The sequence below is a fragment of the Phyllobates terribilis genome, unplaced genomic scaffold (assembly GCF_046119375.1).
Source record: "Phyllobates terribilis strain yellow unplaced genomic scaffold, ASM4611937v1 Scaffold_1__5_contigs__length_1240528914, whole genome shotgun sequence".
Classification (NCBI taxonomy): domain Eukaryota; kingdom Metazoa; phylum Chordata; class Amphibia; order Anura; family Dendrobatidae; genus Phyllobates; species Phyllobates terribilis.
In genome coordinates this window covers 176,119,040-176,143,856 of record NW_027362761.1, presented here as the reverse complement: position 1 = coordinate 176,143,856, position 24,817 = coordinate 176,119,040, and the positions used below count along the sequence as shown (strand labels likewise).

The window sequence follows — 24,817 nt, the reverse complement described above, 5'->3', positions numbered from 1 at the left end:
CATCACCACGCCCCAATGCACTTCCAGACACACATATAGACAATTACCAAAATGTCATTTCTGACTGCTTAGGGGTCATAAAGGGATCAACTTGCTTGCATTATAAAAGGGCTATAGTGTCATATTAATGTGCCTGGGGGCATAGAAGTTTCTGACAAGTTCCCTTTAACTGCAGGGAATTTTTTGGCCTTTAGTACTAGGCATAGTTTTATTACATGAGTTGGTTTCACAGCTATGATCTTTACCTGTAATTTTACTAGGAATTTTGTTTTTTTTCTCAGAACAAGTAAGCATTTTTTTACCATTTTTATGCCAATAGTTTTTTTTTAGATATTTTATTGGTGTAGTTATAAATATGGATAAACCTGCTAAAAAATGTAACACTGTAATAACAAAATTAAAGATGTGTGCCATAAAAAACAAAATAAAAACACAGCAAAACAGTATGTACTGGCAGCCATGGAGCTCACATGCAGCAGCCTAACATGAGGTTCGAGAGTATTGGGCAGGACTTCAATTCTGCATTTTTGGTGGCATTTTTTAAATAGCCAAACATGTATATATGTTATGACTACTCCTGTCTGTGCAACTTGATAAACAGGCCCTCGCACCCCAAAACATGTACGGTTATGTTCCTTTTTGTGATAAACTCCAGTGACAGTCAGTCATTCTCATTGTCTTCTGTGTATCTCTGCGCAATCTTCAAGGTATTCATTTTGAGCCAGGTTTCCAGCATCTGTTATCACATTCCCTTTGCTATTCTTAAGAATGCCAGGTAAGGGACTGAGAGGGGACCTCCGCATCTGCTGTAAATGCTTGAGGATTTTGAGCTGGTACAGCCAAGCCAGATACTTGGTAATACAGGCTTTGAGGAAAAATCTTTCTAGAAAGTTACAGGTACACTAACCTCCTGGGGAGACTTGGACAGACAACGGCGCAAGGTCTACAGGGATCCCCAAGGTCACTTATTAGAGGTAACCAGTTGGGATACAAAAAAGTCAGAAACACAGAAGAACCAAAATGTCCAGATAACCAGGAGTCAAATTGGAAGATGACATCTTTTACCACAGCCTTAATCTTGTCCAGGCTAGTGGCAAGATGGATATAAATAAAACAAGATAGAATTAAAACAAGGAATGCACATGAGTTTATTTTAATGTATTTTTAGTCTGGTCTGGAGATTAGCATTTTAAAGATATAATGTACTCTAGATGGCCAATGAAGTTGCACAAGAGCAAGTGAGGGACCACACTGCGTCAAAAAAAATCCTCACAGGAACAAACTGGTGCACCAAATCGCCCAATTCTACAGGGTGGAGGGCACATGGGGTCTACCACATCACTACGTATCTAACTTGGAAGAATACCCAGTTACAAGGGGATCCTTAGAGTGATTGACCCTCTTTTTTCTCCTTTGGGGAAATGGTGTGAAATGCTCCACGAAGCTCATGGGACCTTCTTAAGGACTACTAGTGTCTAGATGATCAGGCTGACCGAACTTGACCTTTCTGTTGTACTTGGAACAGGTAAATAGATAGGCACAGCCGGTTTCTGCACAGGAGTATAGTCTGTGGGTTCTGATAATACTTTCCCATATGTAGAGAATAGCAGAGCCAAGACCATTGCTGAGATTATAGACATTAGGGCTTAGCTAACGCTGCTAGCCGAAGGAAAAGGTGCTAGGCGGGACAAGAATGACAGGAATGAACTTACCCTATTGCACAAGCAAGATATGATACTCATCAAATGAGGTCAGACCTCTTTCTTCCCCAGCCATCGTTTACAGGAGGCAGCTCATAAGATGGGAGAAGAAGTGGAGAGGCATTAAATAGGGTAGTCCCCTAAAGTTGCAAGGCATATGGGAGCAGAGAGAACAGCATGGTAATGGTAACGCAGGATTGGCCACTGCTATCAGCGATCTGTCTTGCGCAGTTGTGGCCTAATGTTTGTAGCCAGTTGGATTACACCCTCTTTGGTGCTGAATGTAAGAAAACACCACAAAAAGACCCTGGGAAGATAGCCCAAATGGGTCAATGTAGGCATGGTGGAGCACTATATGAAACCAGTTAAATGGCTTAACTAGTCCAATTTACTCACCTCAACCTCTTTGCTTTGGCTCTCCTTTATCAGCCGTGTCTCCCCCCTCAGCGACTGTCTTAGGGGTGGGAGCATGTGCTGGGGAAAAAATGAAAAGGGGGCAGGGAAGAAGTGTGGCAGGAAGCAGAGGAATTAGACTACTTTGATCCACTTCACCTTCTTGGAAGAGAGAGTATCAGTGTGATGATTCAGCACTTTCCATTTGTGGATAAGCAAAGAGATCACATCTTCTCAGTTTCCCGCCTTAAAAGGGTTGTTCGAGAAAAACAAAACTTAGCCTAATTGTCTCATCCCCTGGGCTATATGTACACTGTACGTTTTTGATACGTTTGAGGCGTTTTTTTCAGAGCGGAAATACACCAAAAACGCTAGGTAATTCATCTGCCAGCTATGAAGTGCTGTGCACATGATCACAAATTTTCCTGTCAGGATTGTCATTGTGTTTAAATCTGCAGCATAAGCTGCGTATTTGACCGACTCAATTCAAGTCAATAAGTTAAAAACAGCACAAAAAACGGTACCCGGGCCAGGGAAGAAGACAACTCCTCCCATAATCAGACGGCCGCTTCCACAGCGGCTCCTGATCGTGGGCACGTACCCAAACTCACCCACAGCATATCAATTTCTGTATTGGAGAAACTAGTCTCCGCTGCAGATTTTGACCGACTGAAATGTCATTATATGCGGTGGATCCGCATGTAATAACAACAGAAGTGCGGCATTGGAACACTGTTTTGGGAGCAGCTTAAATACGCTGCGTCCAAAGCGCTCCTGGCTGCTTATCATGGGGACGTAACAGCTAAACAAACAACTGTGAGCTGTTATTAATAGCCAGGGAACATGTTTGCCTAACGGCACCTTCCTAGACTAAAATAGCAGCTCTCAGCTGCCTCAGAAATGACATGAATGAGAATGCTAATGAAATTGGGTTTATGGAATTAGCAGACACCGAACCCTTTTGTTTAGTGATGAAAATGTGTCAAACAGACCCTTTCACTACTAACTCTAAGTAAAGTAAAGAGTTAAATAAACACACACAGAATAAAACATTTTATTTGAAATACAACAGACACATTCTTTAATAATTTAAATTAACCAATATACTCACTCCAGGTCTGACTGTAATCCAAGAGTTAAAGCAATGTCCCACGTTTCTTTTTTCAAATATTTTTATTTAGCTCCAAAAAACATTCATTGATGTACAAAAAAGTATCAAAAAACGCAAGTTTTTCCTGCCAAAGAGATGCAGAAACCTTAAGGAATTTTCTGCATTGAAATCCTGAATGTGTGCACATAGTCTTAAAAATAATCATAGTCATATCAGGGCTGTGGAGTCGGTAAGCCAAACCTGCGACTCCGACTTCTCAATTTCCCTTACACAGACTCAGACTCCCACATATATTGCTTATATTTAAGTGAAAAGTTTATTGTAGTACAATGTGAACATTAGACAGATGGAGGGATAGAGTGTGATAGACAGATGACAGCTACAGACAGCAAATAGTACATTGCACATATAGTTCACACACATTGTACAGAGAGCACATAATAATCACCTACGATATTAGCATTAGTTACCTTCCTGTGACAGAGATGAGCAGTAGTACTTTCACTTTCTCCAGCTCGGGGCCCAGGAATCGGATCCTGTGCAGGGCAGGCACCCCTCCCCCTCCTCTCTCTGGTGAAGACGGCAGAAGACAGGAAAGAGGAGGGGAGATTGCCCCCTGCAGTCTGGAACCAGTGCAGGACGGGAGCACTGCAGCACACAAGTGAGTTTTGATAGGTGCGTGCCCCTGCTTCTAGGGGGGGCAGCTGTCTCCCCCTGCCCCTTGCTGGCTACGGCCATGATTTACACACAGCGTTTTTGCGGATCCGTTTTTTGCAGTAAAATGCAGTGTCTCTGGGCATCCCAGCAAAGTCAATGGGTTTCAAGATATGACATTCAGACATCGTTTTGTGAGGATCCGTTTTTGTGCTCAAAAACAGATCCTCACAAAGAATGAGCATGTCAGTTTGTTCGAAGTCTTTCTAATCTGCTTTTGCTATTGAAAACATTATCTATGAGCTCAAAAAACTTTCAGGCGATGCGGTTTTTTAAAAGCTGATCTGCTTTTGCAGCTGAAAAACGTATCCTCAAAAAACGCAGCAAAAACGCTGTGTGTGAATGTAGCCTTAGATCAGGAATAGAACAGCCATTTATAGGACATTTCATAACTTTCCCAAATTCCTATGAAAAAATATTCCCCACAAACTGCATTGAACTATTGTACCCAATTTATTATATATTTTAGGAGTCGGTCCATTTTATACCGACTCCGAATCCACCAAAATGAGCACCGACTCAGACTCCACAGCCATGATCATACCCCACAGGACGCTCCGTGGTCTGCACAGAGACAGGAAGCAGTGATGTCACCATTCCACCAGCCACAGTACTTGCTGCAGCCTGTGATTGCCTGCAGAGGTCAGGTGACTTGAGTAGCACATAAATCGAATGTTTTTTGATGACACAAAGAGGCCTGTGATGGATGCAGGTGGGTGCATAGGACAGTTTATTTTATTTATTTATTTTTTTTACACATCCAGTCCCATGGGCTAAGTTTTATTTTGCCCAGACAACCCCATTAAAAGAAAAATAAGAATCTAAAATAATAAAAGCAGAGAAGCCATGCAAAAATAAAAGCCAGCAGGAGGGGTACATAGCCGGTACTAGGCGCTAAAACTGCCTTACACCTAATGTCTGCCTCCAAGTCCTAGGGAAGCTATACCCATGGTCTTCTATGTCCCTCAATGACAAGTATCAGAAAAATTACTGAATAAATATGACAGATTTCATCGGTATAATTTCTGCCTCCATGGATAGCTGAAATGGATTTAGCTCAGTTTCTGCAGGAGGGGTATTAGTTGGGTAGGAAAAGCCACTGTGCCATGTCAGCCTTTTAGTGTTAGCAGCCTATATCCAGGTACCTGTGTCCACCTAATGACACAAAGGAAAAAAGGAATCTTTTCGAAAAAATGATTTTTTTTTTTACTAACAAAGGATAATTTCCGTACTAAAAGTAGCTAGGTACACACAAAGTGCAAAGAAGTGTTTTTTCACATGGAATTGCATACCTGGAACAGAACAGAACAGGAAGCATTCATGCTTTACAAAGATAGATGAAAAAAATGAAACAGTTGAAAACCTTTAAAAAAAAAAAAAAAAAAAAAAAAAAAAAAAAAAAAAAGCTTCCAGGAGCATCTGAAGTAGAAAGAACATTCTCATCTACCCATAAATTGATGTAATATTATGCACGTAAATCTGGTTACCTCCAGCTCTTTCAGTCTGGCTGTAGACTCTTTGTACTCGTATTCAACTTTGTTTTTCTTCCATAGAATTGTTGTATTTTCCAAGGCGAATTCGACTTTTTCTTTATTTAGCAGCATGCAGTTCTGGAATTTAAAAAAATGGGAAACCGAAAACACAGTGACGTAGGCAGGTCTGGAAGCCAATTCTATCATGACGAGGAAGAAGCTTTGCTCCTATATGGAGACTGCATAGTCTTGTGATAAAATTAAGCACTTTGATGCAGCATGTGTTGGCTAAGGTAGTGTGTGGCTGTTATACCTGCATTTATGAAAACACTGAAATAAGGACATTTCTTTAGAAATAAACTTCTATGGCGTATGGCTTTTGTCCCTCAGAAGTACAAAGACTTATTCTTATTTTGCTTACCTTGATGTTAGACCACTGACATATTAAAATATATATATATACACACACACACATATATATACACCAAAAGTTTGGACACACCTTCTCATTTAAATATTTTTCTGTATTTTCATGACTATGAAAATTGTACATTCACAGTGAAGGCATCAAAACTATGAATTAACACATGTGGAATTATATACTTAACAAAAAAGTGTGAAACAACTGAAAATATGTCTTATATTCTAGGTTCTTCAAAGTAGCCACCTTTTGCTTTGATGGCTGCTTTGCACACTCTTGGCATTCTCTTGATGAGCTTCAAGAGGTAGTCACCGGAAATGGTCTTCCAACAATCTTGAAGGAGTTCCCAGAGATGCTTAGCACTTGTTGGCCCTTTTGCCTTCACTCTGCGGTCCAGCTCACCCCAAACCATCTCGATTGGGTTCAGGTCTGGTGACTGTGGAGACCAGGTCATCTGGTGTAGCACCCCATCACTCTCCTTCTTGGTCAAATAGCCCTTACACAGCCTGGAGGTTTGTTTGGGGTCATTGTCCTGTTGAAAAATAAATGGATGGTCCAACTAAACGCAAACCGGATGGAATAGCATGCCGCTGCAAGATGCTGTGGTAGCCATGCTGGTTCAGTATGCCTTCAATTTTGAATAAATCCACAACAGTGTCACCAGCAAAGCACCCCCACACCATCACACCTCCTCCTCCATGCTTCACGGTGGGAACCAGGCATGTAGAGTCCATCCGTTCACCTTTTCTGTGTTGCACAAAGACACGGTGGTTGGAACCAAAGATCTCAAATTCGGACTCATCAGACCAAAGCACAGATTTCCACTGGTCTAATGTCCATTCCTTGTGTTCTTTAGCCCAAACAAGTCTCTTCTGCTTGTTTCCTGCCCTTAGCAGTAGTTTCCTAGCAGATATTTTACCATGAAGGCCTGCTGCACAAAGTCTCCTCTTAACAGTTGTTGAGATGTGTCTGCTGCTAGAACTCTGTGTGGCATTGACCTGGTCTCTAATCTGAGCTGCTGTTAACCTGGGATTTCTGAGGCTGGTGACTCGGATAAACTTATCCTCAGAAGCAGAGGTGACTCTTGGTCTTCCTTTCCTGGGGCAGTCCTCATGTGAGCCAGTTTCTTTGTAGCGCTTGATGGTTTTTGCAACTGCACTTGGGGACACTTTCAAAGTTTTCCCAATTTTTCGCACTGACTGACCTTCATTTCTTAAAGTAATGATGGCCACTCGTTTTTTCTTTACTTAGAATTTGTATTATGGCAAGAAAAAAGCAGCTAACAGTCTATTCAGTAGGACTATCAGCTGTGTATCCACCTGACTTCTACACAACACAACTGATGGTCCCAACCCCATTTATAAGGCAAGAAATCCCACTTATTAAACCTGACAGCGCACACCTGTGAAGTGAAAACCATTTCCGGTGACTACCTCTTGAAGCTCATCAAGAGAATGCCAAGAGTGTGCAAAGCAGTCATCAAAGCAAAAGGTGGCTACTTTGAAGAACCTAGAATATAAGACATATTTTCAGTTGTTTCACACTTTTTTGTTAAGTATATAATTCCACATGTGTTAATTCATAGTTTTGATGCCTTCAGTGTGAATGTACAATTTTCATAGTCATGAAAATACAGAAAAATCTTTAAATGAGAAGGTGTGTCCAAACTTTTGGTCTGTACTGTATATACACATACATACACACATATATTTATGAATTAAGTATACATATATATAATATGTTATAATTGTGGGGTCGTTGCTCATTGGTAAGACATTCATACAACTAATTATGTCCACATAATGCAGACAACAAAATACCAAGCCCTCATGTTTTGTGATCTAAAGGCGCCGCCCTGTGGCAACAGATGGAATTGAACAAAAGTACTAACAGTATTTTGAACCCTTCTGATGATGCAATCAATATTGGTTGAGGCATCATAGGTTGCACATGATTACCGATGGTTTTAACTACCCCCCCCCCCCCAAGGAAAGGCTTCTATGAATCCGTATATGCTTTTTCCATGCACAAGTGGTAGCATTGAAATACATGTTGCAGCTATTTTGAAGCATTATTAAAAAAAATCTGAATAGACATTGTGTCTCCAAGAACATAAGGAAGTAAAAATCAGATAAATATGATGCGTAATGAAGGCCAAAACAATCCATGTCCACGAGGGGTTAAAGCTAAAAAGGAAACCCCTTTGTTATAGTATGGTACGTTCAGACAACTTGGAGAATGAAAACAGGACCTGACTGATTGCCATGGTCAACCTTCCACTTTCTCTTTGAACCAGCTTTGATCCCCCCAATGAGCACAAAAGACCAATAAAACTGCAACACGTGATCCTGACCTTTATCAGCTGTGTGAGTTCTAAAACAATTTCCTTTTTCTGGACATTGATTTCTTTCATCTTGCCATTTGCTTGTTGTTCAGCATCTTCCAAGTTAATATCTTCTTGCTCTAACTGCTTTAAGCTGGAAAAAACAGAGCGTTAATAGTGTTAGCATGTGGATAACACAGTCGTGAGGCGAAGAGCTGCAAAAGTTCTAAGGAATGGGTTACCAAATCCACCGTGTCTCACTATGCGAGGTGGGAAACCGCATTCTTTTTTTTATTCAGATTCTTTTTATTAAACATTTTTCAAATAATTACAACCACGGGGAACATCTACCCGAATAAATCACATACAAAAACAGAAAAGATGATAACTCCCCTCCCTTCCGAAAGGGAAACTGCATTTATACAGGGCCACTCCACACCTCTCATTCCACCTATAAAATAACTCTTATTATAGGTAGACTTGTATCTCCCTTACTATGGAATAACCATTGTGGCAGAATAGACAGAGAAAACTTACAGGAGTTGGCCACATGTGGGGACATTTTTTTTTAATTAGAATGGGCTAAAAATAATAATTGCAATTGGGTTTTAATTTTTTTTTTTTTTTTTTTTACAGACTTTTTTTCTTTGCACATTCAACTTTAATGTAAACTTGGATGATTTTGTTTCTCACTTGTGTGAAATGAGTTTTTTACAGCAGTAGTTAATAATTTACAACGCTAAATACAGTTTCCTATGTTAAAGAAGAATAGCAAAGTGTCCGTTTATAATAAAAATTTTAAAAAAATGCTAAAAAAAGGATCTTTTTCTTTCTGTACACCCACAAATTTGAATAGGCGAGTCTGACCAGACATATGAAAAACTAATGCATGCTGATTTTTGTTTACACATGCAGATTCGGTAGAACATGTGGATGCGGCTCTACCTATATACAAACTAGCCTACTCAATGGGTTCTTACACATTAGGGACCTACGGCTTAAAGGGAATCTGTCAGTAGGATCAACCTCCTAAGCAGTCTATATTGGTCATAGAAAGCCGAATCTAATGATGCCTTGATATCGGTGATCCAATGTCTTATTACAGAAAAATCTACATTTTTCTTATGTGTAAATGAGCTGTTAAAGACTATGGGCTGGACACTGATCTACATGAGAATCTGCTTCCCGAAATTTGTTTAGATGAAATAAGGTGTTGCCAGTGTAATGGTCGTTCTCTGCTCTCCTGATCTCACTGCAGAGCTGTGTGTGATTATACCTGACACATCTGCAGGTTCCTCTCACTGCAGAGCTGTGTGTGATTATACCTGACACATCTGCAGGTTCCTCTCTCTGCAGAGCTGTGTGTGATTATACCTGACACATCTGCTGGTTCCTCTCACTGCAGAGCTGTGTGTGATTATAACTGACATCTGCTGGTTCCTCTCACTGCAGAGCTGTGTGTGATTATACCTGACACATCTGCAGGTTCCTCTCTCTGCAGAGCTGTGTGTGATTATACCTGACACATCTGCAGGTTCCTCTCTCTGCAGAGCTGTGTGTGATTATACCGGACACATCTGCAGGCTCCGCTCAGCTTCTATCGCACAGGCAGCCGGTAGTGCAATATTGTTGCAATACAGCAGAGCTGTGAGAGCTGCAGCTGCTAACATGTTTGTTACGAGACAAAGTTCAGTTCTACTGTTCAGTGTTTGTTACATGTCTCACACGGATAACTCTGGTTTTCATTTATATTAAGTTCTGGAGGCAGATTCTCATGCAGATCAGTGTCCGGCCCATAGTCCTGAACAGCTCATTTACATACAAGAAAAACATGGATTTCTCTGGAAAAAGATATCAGATTGCAGATATCAAGGTATCATTTTATTCAGCTTCCTATGACCTACATGCCCATATAAAAGTCTTAGGAGGATTGATCCAACTAGCTGTTTCCCTTTAATGCTCAAATAGCCATTGCTTCTTTAGCTCTAGGAAATTTTACTTGTATATGTATAAAATTGTGAGTGTATTTTAAAAGTACCCCAAAAAAGTACTGCCACATATCTGTACAATATTACATTATTGTACCGTAAATTAACTGGATGCCCACCCACCAGAAATGCAAAAATCAATGGCTCATGGACCACACATTGAGAATGTACAGTGAAGCCATGCTTTTAAAAGGAATAAAAGGAGAAAAGGGATAAAAAAAGGGTCAGGGAAAGATAAGGTCTAAGAAAAGATGCAAAAAGGTAGTGGTGGCAAGTGATAGGTTTGCACGTTATTAGTTAGCTAACCTATCATATTTTGTAGAAATCCTCTGTTCCAGTTGTCTCTTTTTGGTCTTCATATCCAGTATTTCTTTCTTCCTTAACCTTAAATCATTGTCTTTTTTGTCAAGCATCTTCTGTTTGTTGACTAGCTCACTAATAAGAGCTTCTAATGATGAACACTTTCCTTCAATCTCCTGAAATAGAAACAGAGAAAGTTTTCCTCATCTCAAGTCAAGACATTTTTAGGTGCTGACAGAATACAATACTGGATTCAAAATGTAAAAACTGAAAATCCTGACGAGCTCCCACTGCAATTGTCAAACCTCACACATATAGGTAACACCCGCTAGCATGCTTATGTTTTACTTAGTAGTTTTTATGCCGTGAAAACAAGGTGCACATTTTTAACTTTCCTTCTGCTAGCATTCTATATACACCAAAACATTTCTGCACTGTAACCGGAATTAATATACGGTCACTGAATATATACTCATTTATTTCTGCTAAATTTTTGATGATGAAACAGAATAAAACTAAAAGGAGGAGGCAAGTACTGCCGGCTTGTTACCATAGACAGGAGACAGAGAACCAAAAGCCAGATAATTATCCCACTGCTATATGTATGCCTACACCTCCAACAGAACCTTCAAGATTACAAGAAGAAATAATAAGGCAATGGTAAACCCACTCACTCCCAATGTAAATGCCAACAATAAGTACATATATTCTTGGTGTTAGCGTTTATTGATTTTTTTTCTGAAAATTGCAAAAATAAAAGATAATTAACCTGCTAAATAACATTTTTTTTCTGCCATTTTATCATGCGTAAAAAGGCTACATCCAATATTAACACTTGTAATTCACAGCTTTTCTTATACAACAAAAAAAAACCTACAAAACCCTCGACCTGCACATCTTAAATTGGAACCTGTCAGCTCCAAAAACAGTTTACTTGCAGTTACGGTGAGGAACCTGTCCGATCCAAAAATGTATCTGTAGTTAGAATGGTAAAAGAAAAAAAATGACCGGACCTGAAGGATGCATGGTAACTAGGCCTAAATGATCGGCAAGTGACATTGCTGGGAGGGGCTAGCTAAAGAGGATTTGAGGCAGAGCTTCTGGAAGGTTTGTATGTAAATAAACTTGCCTGGGTTCGAGATATCAAGAATAGGGGTAAGCCATCCCCCAAAAATTGGGGGAACAATATAGAGCTATTTAATTGAATTATGTCAGAAAATGCCTTTAAGCTGCTCATAGGAAAGCTTTCTTTAAAGAGTTAATCCAGTATCTCTCACTTCATCAGGAGGTGCTACTTATGAGCATCAGTCAACTGCTTAACAAGGATAAAGCAAGAGTCCTACTCGAACGACGACCAGGCTAATTTTTCATTTTTGCACTTTTGTCCGTTTCTCTAAGAATCACAGTTATGTCATTGAGAAAAAAAAAAAAAAAGTTAGAAGTAGGGTGAAGAAAGAAAGAAATGGGGAAAAACACACCCCAATTTCACTATTGTTTTTACAGTGGTTGCTGAGCAGTAAAATGGCCTGGTAAATTCATCCTCCGGGTCAGCAAGATTACGGGGAGTTTTATGTATTTTACCGGTTTTAAAAAAACCTGAACTTTGTGAAAAAATAGTCTGGTTTGCTTCACCACATTTTGAAATCTATAACTTTCTCTCTAGGGAGCTTTTAAATGGCTTAGTTTCCCCAGTGTGAACCAATGCTTTTATGGGTTCCATTTTGTGGTGCATACCACTTTTTAATCAATTTTTCTGAACGATTAGGTTTTAATATTTCTTAAAGGTTTTTTTTTTTTTTTTTTTTTTTACATTTTTTGCGCCCCACTGTAGGACTTTGCAACTGTTTGATGTCTTGCAGTATATGATAAAATATTATCCTATGACGCCAAGGCTCAAAGAACTACCAAGATGGTGGTCAGTAGGCACCTTGCATTCATGTCATTGATGGATCCACTTAAATGTCAGCAATTGTCCGTGGCATGGGAGGTGTTAATACGACATGCACAATACCTACTGACTATGCACAAATCCTGGAAAGAGTAAGATGGACGACAACGTTGGTAGCGCCACTCACTTCTTGATGCATAAAGGTGTGGTTTCAGGAGTGATATTCATATTGCCCACATCTGTTACTTGCCACAGGTGAGTTGGAACGAGCATCACACGCTTCAAACAAAGTTGTTTACCCACAATTTTGGAAAGGCGCCAACAATTTTTTAGGGTCTTGTGTGAAATTATTTTTAAATTTGCCTTTTCTGTTTTTTTTTCCTGTTGTTCCAATTCACACAAATGAAATAGACATGTGTATAACAAAACAAGTGTAACAGCAATAATTTTCTGGGAGAAAATAGAATTAGACCTACAGGTAATTCGGTTTCTAATAACCCTCCACGACAGAACCAAAGGAGGATGTCACCCCACCCCAATAGGGACAGGAAACACAAAGAGGTCAAAAAGCCCCTCCCTCATCCTCCCTCCAGTGTTTTTATAAAAGGACCACACAAAGTATGGATGCTTCAAATTATATTTATTCTTATTCAAATTAAATGATTTTTTGGCTAACCAAGCCAGGGAGGGAATTACCCGTGCTGTCGTGGAGGGTTATTAGAAACCGAATTACAGGTAAATCTAATTCTATTTTCTACAATAACCCCCCACGACAGCACCAAAGGAGGAGTACCAAAGACTCATGTTTAGGGAGGGATAATGGCCTGAAGCACTTTAAGCCCAAAGGCCAAGTCTTTAATGGACATTAATTTAAGTTTGTAATGCTTGGTGAAGGTATGGACCGAGGACCAGGTAGCTGCTCTACAAATCTGCTCGAGGGAAGCGTTAGCTTTCTCTGCCCAGGAGATGGACATGGCTTTAGTAGAGTGTGCTTTCAGCTTCTCTGGCGGTGAGAGATTTTGGATCTGGTATGATTTTACAATTGCTTTCTTGATCCAACTAGCAATGGTACTCGTCGAGACTTTCTTTCCTTTGTTTTGACCAGATCGCTGAATAAAGAGGTTCTGATCCTTCCTCCAGGCCTCTGTTTTTTGGAGGTAGTGAAGAACGACCCGCCTTACGTCCAAAGAATGGAATTCTTCTCTTTTATTTCTCGGGTTCTGACAGAAGGAGGGCAGGATTATTTCCTGTGATCTATGAAAGTCTCAGACCACTTTTGGTAAGAAAGATGGGTCCAGTTGCACAATAATTTTATCATCCAGAATTCTCAAATACGGGTCATTTACTGAGAAAGCCTGGATTCCTCCCACTCTCCTGGCCGTGGTAATCGCTACTAAAGTTGTCTTCCAAGCTAACTTATCCAGCTCTATTGAGGCCAAAGGTTCAAAAGGTGGTAGTGTCAGACCTTTAAGGACAATATTGAGATCCCAGGAGGGAACGTGGCTGATTAATCTGGGACGCAGACGAGTAGCTGCTGTCATGAACCTTTTCACCCATCGATGTTCAGCCAGGCTTTGGTCAAAATAGACATTTAGCGCAGCGATTTGTACTTTGAGGGTGCTGAGTTTAAGGCCTTTTTCCAGCCCCTCTTGCAGGAAATCCAAGATCTGGGTCATGTCAGGATGCCGAAGATCTGGCGTATTTGGTGTATACCATGTTAGGAAGGTCTTCCATATTTTGCTGTATAAGGAGTTTGTTATTTGTTTCCTACTTCTCTGTATTGTATGAATTACTAGGTCTGAGAGTCCTTTGGCTTTCAGGATTGTGAACTCAGAAGCCAGGCCGCTAGATGGAAGTTCTCTGGATCTGGGTGGAGTATTGGACCCTGATGGAGAAGGTTTTTGATTGCTGACAGAATGAGGGGTCCTTCTATGCTTAGACTGTTTAGTGCACAGAACCAGCTCCTTTTTGGCCAAAGTGGAGCCATCAAGATTATCTTGACCTCCTTGGTCCTTACTTTCTGTAAGGTCTTGGGGTAGCAATGGAATTGGGGGAAAGGCATAAGCTAGATGGAAAAGCCACGGGTGAGCAAATGCATCTACCCCCAAGCATACGTCGTCTGGATCTAGGGAGAAGTATTTTTCTGCCTTGGTATTTTGGCGTCTTGCAAAAAAGGTCCACCTCCGGACGACCCCATCGTCTGATCATCATGTGGAAAATGCCTGAGTTCAGTTCCCATTCCCCCAGATGGATATTCCTTCTGCTCAGAAAATCAGCCTGGATGTTGTTTGAGCCTTTTATGTGCAGACCTGATAAGGAATGAAGATGTCTTTCTGCCCAGAAGAAAATTCTTGCTGAGATACTTTTCAGATTCTCGTACCTTGTACTCCCTTGATGGGAAAGGTGAGCTACGGTAGTCATGTTGTCTGAATAGACCTTTACGTGTCTGCCCGCAATGATTGGAGCCGATATTTTGAGTGCCTCCTCCACTGCCTTTAATTTGCGGAATTTGGAGGATTGTCTTCTGGTCTCTTCTGTCCAGACACCTTGGAAGGGGTCTGGGCGACGACTGCTCCCCATCCAGTCTTGCTGGAGTCTACCGTAACTGTTATCAGAGGGAACTGAGTCCATGGAACCCCTGTTCTTAGGTTTCTTGGGCTGAGCCACCATGACAGGGATGTCTTCACATAATGAGGGATCATGATCTTCCTATTTAGGGAGTCTGGGGATCTGTCCCACTGTGCGAGAATATAGGTTTGCAACACCCTGGTGTGAACCGAGGACTGACACGGCAAATCTTAGGGATACCTTGTTTCGGGTCTTCAGATTCGTTATCTTGAGCCTCAAAAGTATCTGCTTGTCCTTTGGTAAGAAGGAGGTTTGTCTGGCGGAGTCTAATAGAACACCCAGAAACGTTTTTTTTTTTTGTTGTTGCAGGAACCAGGTCTGACTTTTGATGATTTATCAACCACCCTAGGGTGGTCAGGATTTGGATCGTCCCTTGCAGATCTTCCTGGAGTGATACTACTGAGGGACCTACTAGTAGGAAGTCGTCGAGGTAGGGAATGATGCAGATTTTCTCCTTCCTGATGGAAGCCACTACCTCTGACATAATTTTGGTAAAAATTCGTGGTGCTGAGGATATTCCGAACGGCAATACGTTGAATTGGAAATGTAGCGTCTGATCCCCTTGAACCACTGCAAATCTTAGAAATTTCCGGTATGTTAGATGTATAGGGACGTGGTAGCATGCGTCCTGTAAGTCGATGGTTGCCATCACATATTCTTGTCCTATCAAGGGAGCTGCTGATTAGATGGACTCCATCTTGAATTTTCAGTAGATGATGAATTGGTTTAAGGGTTTCAGATTTATTATTATTCTGTAAGTGCCGTGTGAAATAGCTCCCAAAGATAGCAGGTTTCTTAGGCCGGACATCAGGGCGGTTTCTAATCTCAGGGAAGTTAGACGAGTTATTCTTACTTTCCTTGGCGGATTTGAGGAGAATTTGATCTTCACCCCCTTCTTGAATTCCTTTCAAGACCCACTGACTGGAGCAAATCTTTCGCCATTGGGGAAGGTATTACAGGATTCGTCCCCCTACTGCTCTGGCGTCACCGCTTCTGTTGTCGCTGTCCTTTCGAGAAAAAAATATTTCTATCTTTCCCCCCTTTGGGGTAGCTCCATCGACCGGACTTTCCTTTCCCCTTGTACTGAGGATTCTGCTCACGAGGGGGGCGAAAGGGAGTCTTCTTGTAGTGTCTGGGTTCTGGCAAGGATTTCTTTTTATCAGCTGCCTTCTCCAGAAGGTCGTCAAGGGCCTGGCCAAACATATATTCTCCCCGGAAGGGAATAGAACAGAGTTTTATTTTGGAGGCCACATCACCGTTCCACAACTTCAGCCATAGTGCTCACCTTATGGAGTTTGATAGGACTGCTGCCCTGGCGGTTACTCACAGATTCCGCTGAAGCATCTGCAAGAAAGTCAGTGGCTTTCTGCAGTAAAGGTAGGGAAGCTTGTATCTCTTCTCTGGGTGTGCCCATAGCCAGATGCTCTTCAAGTTGGTTGAGCCATCTTGACATGGATCGTGCAATACACGTGGAGACTACGTTTGTCTTCAGAAGGGCTGCTGATGTTTCCCAGGATTTTTTGAGACGGCTGTCCATTTTGTGGTCCAGAGGATCCTTCAGTTGTGAAGAATCCTCGAATGGCAATGTTGTCTTTTTTGCGACTCTTGCCACTTGAATATCGACCTTCGGTATCTCGGTCCCATATTTTGAGGTTTCTTCATCTACCGGAAACCTATCTCTTTATTCTGTTGGTATATTCAGCCGTCTTTCCGGATTTTCCCATTCGTCCAGGATTAAGTCCTGAATCTTTTTATGTATTGGAAACACCATCTTTTTCTTTGAATGGAGACCACCAAACATTCTTGGACCGTTCTAGTGGGCCTCTCTTCTTCCACTTCCATCATTCTTCTTACTGCTGTGAGGAGGTTTTCCATAAATTCCGCTGAGAAATAATATTTCTTATTTTCTAGACCTTCCACTGCTGGGCTAAGTTCACCTTTCTCTATGACAGGGGTCCTCAAACTACGGTCCGCGGGCCACATGTGGCTCGCGGAGGACTTTTATCCGGCCCGCCGGGCTATGGGCGGAGGAGAGGAGAGCGGTGCCATTGCCCGCCCTTCCCCCCGCTTGCTCAGGGCCCCGCTAGGCGAATACTTACCTCTCCCCGTGCCTCCGCAGATCCGCTGTCTTCCTGCTCTGCGCTTCCTGTGACGTCTCAGGTCAGAGGGCGCGGTGTAAAGACGTCACCGCGCCCTCCCGAGTACGTCACAGGTAAAGACGTCACCGCGCCCTCCCGAGTACCGTCACAGGCAGCGCAGAGCGGGACAATGCAGCCGCGACGCTGGAGTCCGGACCAGAGTAGAGCAGCGGCAGCAAGTGAGAAGTGAGGTGAGTATTGGATTTTTTTTTTTTTTTTTTTATGTATGGAGGCATAGGTCATTATATGGGGGGGTGACATGCTGCATGGGGCATTATATGGGGGGGGTGACGTGCTGCATTATATGGGGGGGTGACATGCTGCATGGGGCATTATATGGGGGGGTGACATGCTGCATGGGGCATTATATGGGGGGGTGACATGCTGCATGGGGCATTATATGGGGGGGTGACATGCTGCATGGGGCATTATATGGGGGGGTGACATGCTGCATGGGGCATTATATGGGGGGTGACATGCTGCATGGGGCATTATATGGGGGGGTGACATGCTGCATGGGGCATTATATGGGGGGGTGACATGCTGCATGGGGCATTATATGGGGGGGCGACATGCTGCATGGGGCATTATATGGGGGAGCGACATGCTGCATGGGGCATTATATGGGGGGGGGTGACATGCTGCATGGGGCATTATATGGGGGAGCGACATCCTGCATGGGGCATTATATGGGGGGTGACATCCAGCATGGGGCATTATAAGGGGGGGGGGGGGGGGGAACAGCCTGCATGGGGCATTATAAGGGGGGGGGGGGGGGACAGCCTGCATATGGCATAAGGGGGCTAACAGCCTGCCTATTGGGAACATTTACCTGCCCATTGAGGACCTATGCTGCCTATTGGAGACCTATGCTGCCTATTGGGAACATTTACCTGCCCATTGAGGACCTATGCTGCCTATTGGAGACCTATGCTGCCTATTGGGGATATTTACCTGCCTATTGGGGACCTATGCGGCTTATTGGCTACATTTACCTGCCTATTGGGGACCTATGCTGCCTATTGGGTACAGTTACCTACCTATTGAAATACTGGTTGATTTAACTTTACTTGTTCTTCATTTTAAATATTGTATTTGTTCCTGTATTGTTTTTTTTACTTCAAAATAAGATATGTGCAGTGTGCATAGGAATTTGTTCATAGTTTTTTTAAAAAACTATATTCCGGCCCTCCAATGGTCTGAGGGACCGTGAACTGGCCCCCTGTTTAAAAAGTTTGAGGACCCCTGCTCTATGAGGTCTTCTGGAAGGGATATCTCGTCCTGAGAGTTCGAGTCTCTTCTTTCTTCCAGGGAAATAGTCTTCTTCTTAGCCTTTGGAAGGGAATCAGAAATGGATCGGGAGAAGGAGGCCAATGAGGATTGAACCTCTTAACGGACTAGCCCCTTGATTTCGTCTATGAGAGACGGCTGCTCTTCCCTAATAATTTTCTCCGTACATTTTTGGCATAGATATTTTTTGTTTGAAGAAGATAGTTTCTTTGCACATATAGCACACTTCCAGCTAGACTTATTTCCTGGTGCAGGATCCTTGTCCCCCTAAAAAAAGAGGGAGAAGGGTAATTAATCGTATCAATTTTAACCTGCACCTAGGAAAAGGACCCCCAGTGCCAGTAACTTAATGGGACTGGAATCGCACTGGGTTCCGCAGACATGGAGAAGATAGATTCTCGACCATCCAGTGTATAGCATACAAGAAGGATTAGGTCCTACCTTAAGATGTCTTCTGTCCAGGACTCATGTAGGCGACTGGTCTCGGCGCTCTCCCTCCTTTCCCTGGGGAAGGGGGTGGGGAAACTCCCCCCCCTTGATCCAAGTGTGAAGTGCGATCACCTGCAGTTTCCTCCACTTTTTTTTTTTTTTTTGTGGCCTTAATGTGTGTGCGCCGTATACGGACCGGCAGTAAATTCAGGGACCCTGTTCCGGCGTCCCACGTCACTTTCCGGCCGTTCCTAGACTCTTGCATTCCAGGGTGGAACGCAGACCAGATGTGACTTAATTCAGGGGTCCGCGTCACTTCCGGGATCCAGCGCGCGTCTCCTCCGATATGGAGACAGTCTAAGCCGCTCCGGATGCCACCTGAGAGGGGGGAGGAGCTGGGTTGGAGAGCTCGAGGAGGCCTCCAGCATGGCACCCACCGGACCTTACCAGCAGGTGCGGACTCAGTGGGGAGGGGGTCCCGAGTCCCGGAGGAGACAGGAGCAGCTTACAGGGAGGAGGAGAAGACCACTCGATCCCAGCTGCCCGGCTTAAAGGTATGGTTAGGTGTCTGCCGCCGGCACAAAGCACCCTGGATGACCTCTTCATCCCAATAGGGACAGGAAAAAACACTGGAGGGAGGATGAGGGAGGGGCTATTTGACCTCTTTGTGTTTCCTGTCCCTATTAGAGTGGGGTGACATCCTCCTTTGGTGTTGTCATGGGGGGGGGGGGGTTATTGGAGAAATACTTCACTTTCGGCCATGACTACTGTATATCAATGTTTGTGGCATCTTATAGAACAAAGGGTCTGGCGAGCGCAAGAATTTGCCTATTGTAGTAAAAACATAGGAGATGATATCTCATTGCCTGCTTGCTAGGCACTCATCGCATGTGTTACATCTGTCTACCGCCAGAAAATTGCAGCTGCAGGGAGTCAAACATATTAGACGAGCACGCCGAAGATACTCGGAGAAGACTGAGCATGCTTGGATAACATGTTATCCGAACACGTTTGTTCAACACTAATCAGAACAGATCTTTGATCATAGAGTCTCCAAATTAGAAAAGGAATGCTGGAATGCTTACCAGGAGTCCCAAAAGGGGTAAAAAAAAATATCCTCAAGCATGGTTAACTAAAGGGTCAGCATTCAGGAAGGCATCCCTGGGGAAGAGGGTCCAGGAGGCAATGAAGAGGGACCAAGAAAAAGGCCTTATCAAGACAAGGCCATATGAAAAAGAGGCCAATGAGACACTGACTGGAGATATGAATGTGTTCTTTCTGGTAACTATGACAATTACTGAATGGATTGTAAGCTGAAGTCATTAAATGTCTTTGTTGTAATATTGTAAATTTGTACTATGTTTTATCAATTTTATACTGTTCATTTGATTTTAGGTATAAAACCATTTTTTATACACTTTTGCTGGTGTTCTCGCTTTGCTGACTGTGTCTTAAGACTATTTAGGGATACTACTGATATTATGCAGTATTCTTGTAGTTTGGCATCGTCAATAATATTTATTAAATATTGTTGGGCAGTATCCTTATCATTCAGTATTGTTATAGGTAACAGTATTTCTTACATATTGACTTTCTAAAAAACTGAAAATCTTTATTATATTTCTTTTTTTTACCTTGTATTGCTCAACTGCTTGTCTTCTCTCCTCTGGATCCACTGTGACTGTTAGAAATTGAGCTGGCTTCAAGGAAACGTTGCTAGAGATAACACTACTACTATATGCAGATATTTTAACTGAGTATCTTTCTTCAGCAGTGTACATTTGTCTCAGCCCTGTTTCTTGTATTACCTAAAAGAAATTATAGACTAATTATTGACCGCTGTATGTTTCATTGATCCTATTAGTTAATTGGCATGTTTTTGCCAATACATCCTATAGAACAGGGGTCAGGAACCTTTTTGGCTGAGAGAGCCATGAATGCTACATATTTTAAAATGTAATTCCGTGAGAGCCATACAATATTTTTAAAACTAAATACAAGTAAATGTGTGCATTTTATTTAAGACCAACGCTTTTAAAGTACAATAAGTCACTGAATTCTTTTTAATAAAGTTATTATGCTGTTGCTAACCAATGATGAATAAAGTACTTCTTACCATTAGGCTATGTGCCCACGATGCAGAAATGCTCCGGATTTTTTTCTGAGCGTTTCTGCATCTCCCTGGCAGAAAAAACGCATGCAGATTGTACATGTGTTTTTCCTGCCAGGGACATGCGGATGTGAAGCGTTCTTCACATGCATTTCCGTGGGTTGACAAGCGCTTTCCAAGCGATTTTAGCATCACTTGGAAAGTGCTTGACAACTTGGTCACACTATATAAATCCATGCAAACGGCATGGATTTACATAGTGTGACCGTAAAGAATGGTGAAAAATAAAAAAATAAATATATACCTACCTTCCGATGGCCCCCGGAGTCTTTATTCGATCCGTCCTGGCTTGCAGGCAGCTCGCGGTACACTGAAGGACCTGCCATCACATGGCTAAATGACGTCAGCACAGGTCCTTCAGTCCATCGCGACCTGCCGGCAAGCGAAGAAAAGCGCACCGGGGGCCATCAGAAGGTAAGTATATTTATTTTATTCTTTTTTTTACAGGTTCTATGGTAACCAGGTCCGGAGGAGTGTCTCCTCTCCTCCAGACCCGGGTACCATCCGCACATTGAAACGCATGGATTCCACATGTACAGATGAAGTGATGCGTAATCCATGCGTTACAATGCAAGTCAATGGCGGCGAAAACGCAGCGCTTCCGCAAAATAATTGGTAGTGCTGTGTTTTTTTCCGCAATGATAATCCGCAGCGGAAATTTCCGCAGCATGTGCACAGCATATGCGGATTATCATTGGGGAACATGGCAGGCCTTCTACCAAGCGTTTAAGCGTTTCTGCAGCGGAAATGCCGCTGCAGAAACGCTTAAAAAACGCATCGTAGGCACACAGCCTTAATGTGACTTCTGGTGCTGCATGGTTTTGCTGATGGCTTTGTAGTCTGGTTGATACATGGTGAGGCTGAGCTTCATGCAGGCGTTGAGACTTCCATCCGTTAAACGTGATCGTAGGTTGGTCTTAATGTTCTTTATATGTGAGAAAGACTGCTCACATGCATACGTAGAGCCAAACATTGTCAATACAGCTATACTCACACGCTGCAGTGTGTGGTATGTGATGGGAAGTGCGTTCCAAGTTTTGACTATCAGCTGGTCCGCGGGTTGAAGTTTCATTTCTCGCCACTTGTGCTTGCTCGCCAACTCTAATTGCTGTTGTGCAAGTCTTTCCAAATCTTCATTCAGTGACTTGAACTTATTCACCCACATGTCCGAGGCCTTCAGGTCAGCAGCTTGTAGCTCAAAATCTCTGACGGAGACACCGGGGATGTAACTGAAGTCAGCGCTGTCCACTGCACACTCGTGTGGATGGGTGATGAACTTAAAAAGATGAGTGCGCTCACGAAATTCTCCAAAGCACGCTTTAAATGACTGCAGGAGACTAGATGTGAAGCCCGCTAGCTGCTGAAGATCAAGATGTTGAGCAGGGTCACTTGCTGTGCATGAATCTTTAAACTCTCCCAGTTATTCAAAGTGTAGTAAACGACCTGATTCAATGTCGGCGATGAAGAGTTCTAGCTTGTTTTCAAATGCAAACACTGCTTGCTGAAGGAATAAGACTGTTTCCAACTCCTTGCATTTTCACATTGAGCTGGTTCAGATGTTCAGTCACGTCCACGAGAGATAGTAGAACTTCAGGAGCCACTCAGTGTTCGCTAACTCAGGATGCTCGACATTTTTCATTTCAAGAAAAGTCCAGATTTCGCTCAGACAAGCCGCAAAACGGCTGAGCACCTTCCCTCTTGACAACCAACGCACATTGCTGTGCAGAAGCAGACCAGGATAATTATTCCCAACTTTATCCAGCAATGTTTTAAACTGGCGATCACTTAAAGCTCGGGCAACAATAAAGTTGACCACCTGAATGACCAGCGACATCACTTCACTAACCTGCTCGCCACACATCTGAGCACAAAGCGCCTCCTGAGGTAGGATGCAGTGAAAACTTAGGATAGGTCTCTTTTCATGTTCACGAAGAAACGCTACGAATCCTCTGTTTTTCCCCACCATGTACGGAGCACACACCGAAATAAGTTTATCCATTGGTAGATTTTTTTCTTTAGCGAGCTCAGTGAAAGACTTGAATAAATCCTCCCCTCTTGTTGTCCCTTTCATAGGCAAAACAGCAAGACTTTCCTCACGTAGTGTGTCACCGGCAGCATACCTGGCAATCATGCTGAACTGGGATAAATGGCTTACGTCTGTTGACTCATCCAAAGCAAGAGAAAAGAATGGTGCTGCATTTATGTCCTTCACTTGTGTTGCCTCAATTTGATTTGCCATCATGATGGTACGATATTGAACAGTTCTTGCCGACAGAGGCATGTCTTTTATTCATTTGATTATCTTGTCTTTATCTGAAAAGTCGTCAAAAAGTTCATTGGCAACATCAAGCATGAATGTATTGGCATACTCTCCATCTGTGAATGGCTTTCCGTTTCTCACAATTGCTAAAGCACCAGCAAAGCTAGCCGAATTCCAGTCACCTTGTTGGGTCCAAACACGGAGTTGCTGCTGACTAGCTTGCACTCTGCACAGTAGCTCTTGACATGCTTTCTTCCTGCTGTTCCCCACAGGATATTTCGATGCAAATGTAGTATGGCGTGTGTCGAAGTGCCGCTTTATATTTGACCGTTTCATCGATGAAATTTTATCATTGCATATTAGACACACTGCAGAACCTGCTCTCTCCACAAAGGCGAATTCTTCTGTCCATTCCTGCTGTAAAGTACGATACTCATCTTTTTTTCTTTTAGCCATCTTCTTCAATAAAAGGGTTTCTGCAATTAGCCAGCTGACTACTTGATTAAAAGGAGGGAAGTTTACTTCCATATGCTGGAGGTATCCCTGGCTGATTCAATGTGGGGAACAGAGATGGCGTCTTTGCGCTTAAGCAAAAAAGGGCAAACTGTACCCCCACAGTACTGTGTATATAGGTAACTGGCATCACCCTAATTCACTGGTTGTATGAAGTAAGAGCGTTACCTGTATTCAGGCACTCTCCTCTCTGACAGATGCGGCTGCTGATTCTTGCCAGTGGAGTTTAAAATGGCGCCGCCGCTTCTGATCCGCACCACAGGAAGCAGTCACCCCTATAAAGCGCCCACTCACCTGACAACTAGAGCGGCGCTTGAGCGAGCGGAGCTCAGTTGCTGCTACGCTGGAGTGAGGAGAACGATGGCTGACAGCGCGGGAACTCCTTATACCTGCCGGTGAGCTCGCCTCCGGTCTGCGCTTAATGATGACTCACCCCAGCGTAGCCGCAACTGAGCTCCGCTCGCTCAAGCGCCGCTCTAGCTGTCAGGAGAGCGGGCGCCTTATATCCCGGGTGACAGCTTCCTGTGGTGCGGATCAGAAGCGATGGCGCCATTTTAAGCTGTCAGTGGCAGGTAGAGCGAGCCAGATGCAGCCTTCAAAAGAGCCACATCTGGCTCGCAGCCATAGGTTCCCGACCCCTGAAATATAACAAACCTTTCCCTATAATATGCTGCCCTTACACAGGTTCCTTTATAGCAGAAAGCAAATCACCTTACCAGCTTCTTCATAGAGAAGAAAAAGTTTTGATATCAGCCCCACAAACCATGAGGACCTGTAATGGCTTATTGCAAAAAGAAATATGTGACTGAGAAATATCCATCACAGATAAATTCCCAATTTTTTTTCTGATTACCATTTGTTCCTTCCACTTTCCTACCCAAAGAAGTCTTGCTAGCCAAAATATGGAAGAATTTCTAAATTCTTAGTAGACCAAAGATCAAAACTTGTAAGGGATTCTTCCATCTTTTACATTCATGGCATATCCAGAGGTGCTCAGCTCTGTAATACCCAGAGTTCAATGTAGTGCACCACTTCTCTATTAAAGGAGTTATCTACTACTTGGACAACCCTGTCTCAAT

The 24,817-nt window shown here is 42.9% G+C and overlaps 1 protein-coding gene across 2 annotated transcripts in view; it reads right to left on the bottom strand.

Moving 5' to 3' along the window:
- Positions 1-24,817, bottom strand: part of SMC5 (structural maintenance of chromosomes 5) — a 140,726-nt gene that overhangs the window by 50,280 nt on the left and 65,629 nt on the right. For both annotated transcript variants that reach the window (XM_073670264.1, XM_073670274.1), the window contains exons 14-17: positions 20,430-20,603; positions 10,429-10,598; positions 8,165-8,288; positions 5,406-5,528 (exon numbers count right to left, since the gene is read on the bottom strand). In XM_073670264.1, coding sequence (XP_073526365.1) covers positions 5,406-5,528; positions 8,165-8,288; positions 10,429-10,598; positions 20,430-20,603 — 591 coding nt within the window. The remainder of the gene's footprint in view (positions 1-5,405; positions 5,529-8,164; positions 8,289-10,428; positions 10,599-20,429; positions 20,604-24,817) is intronic.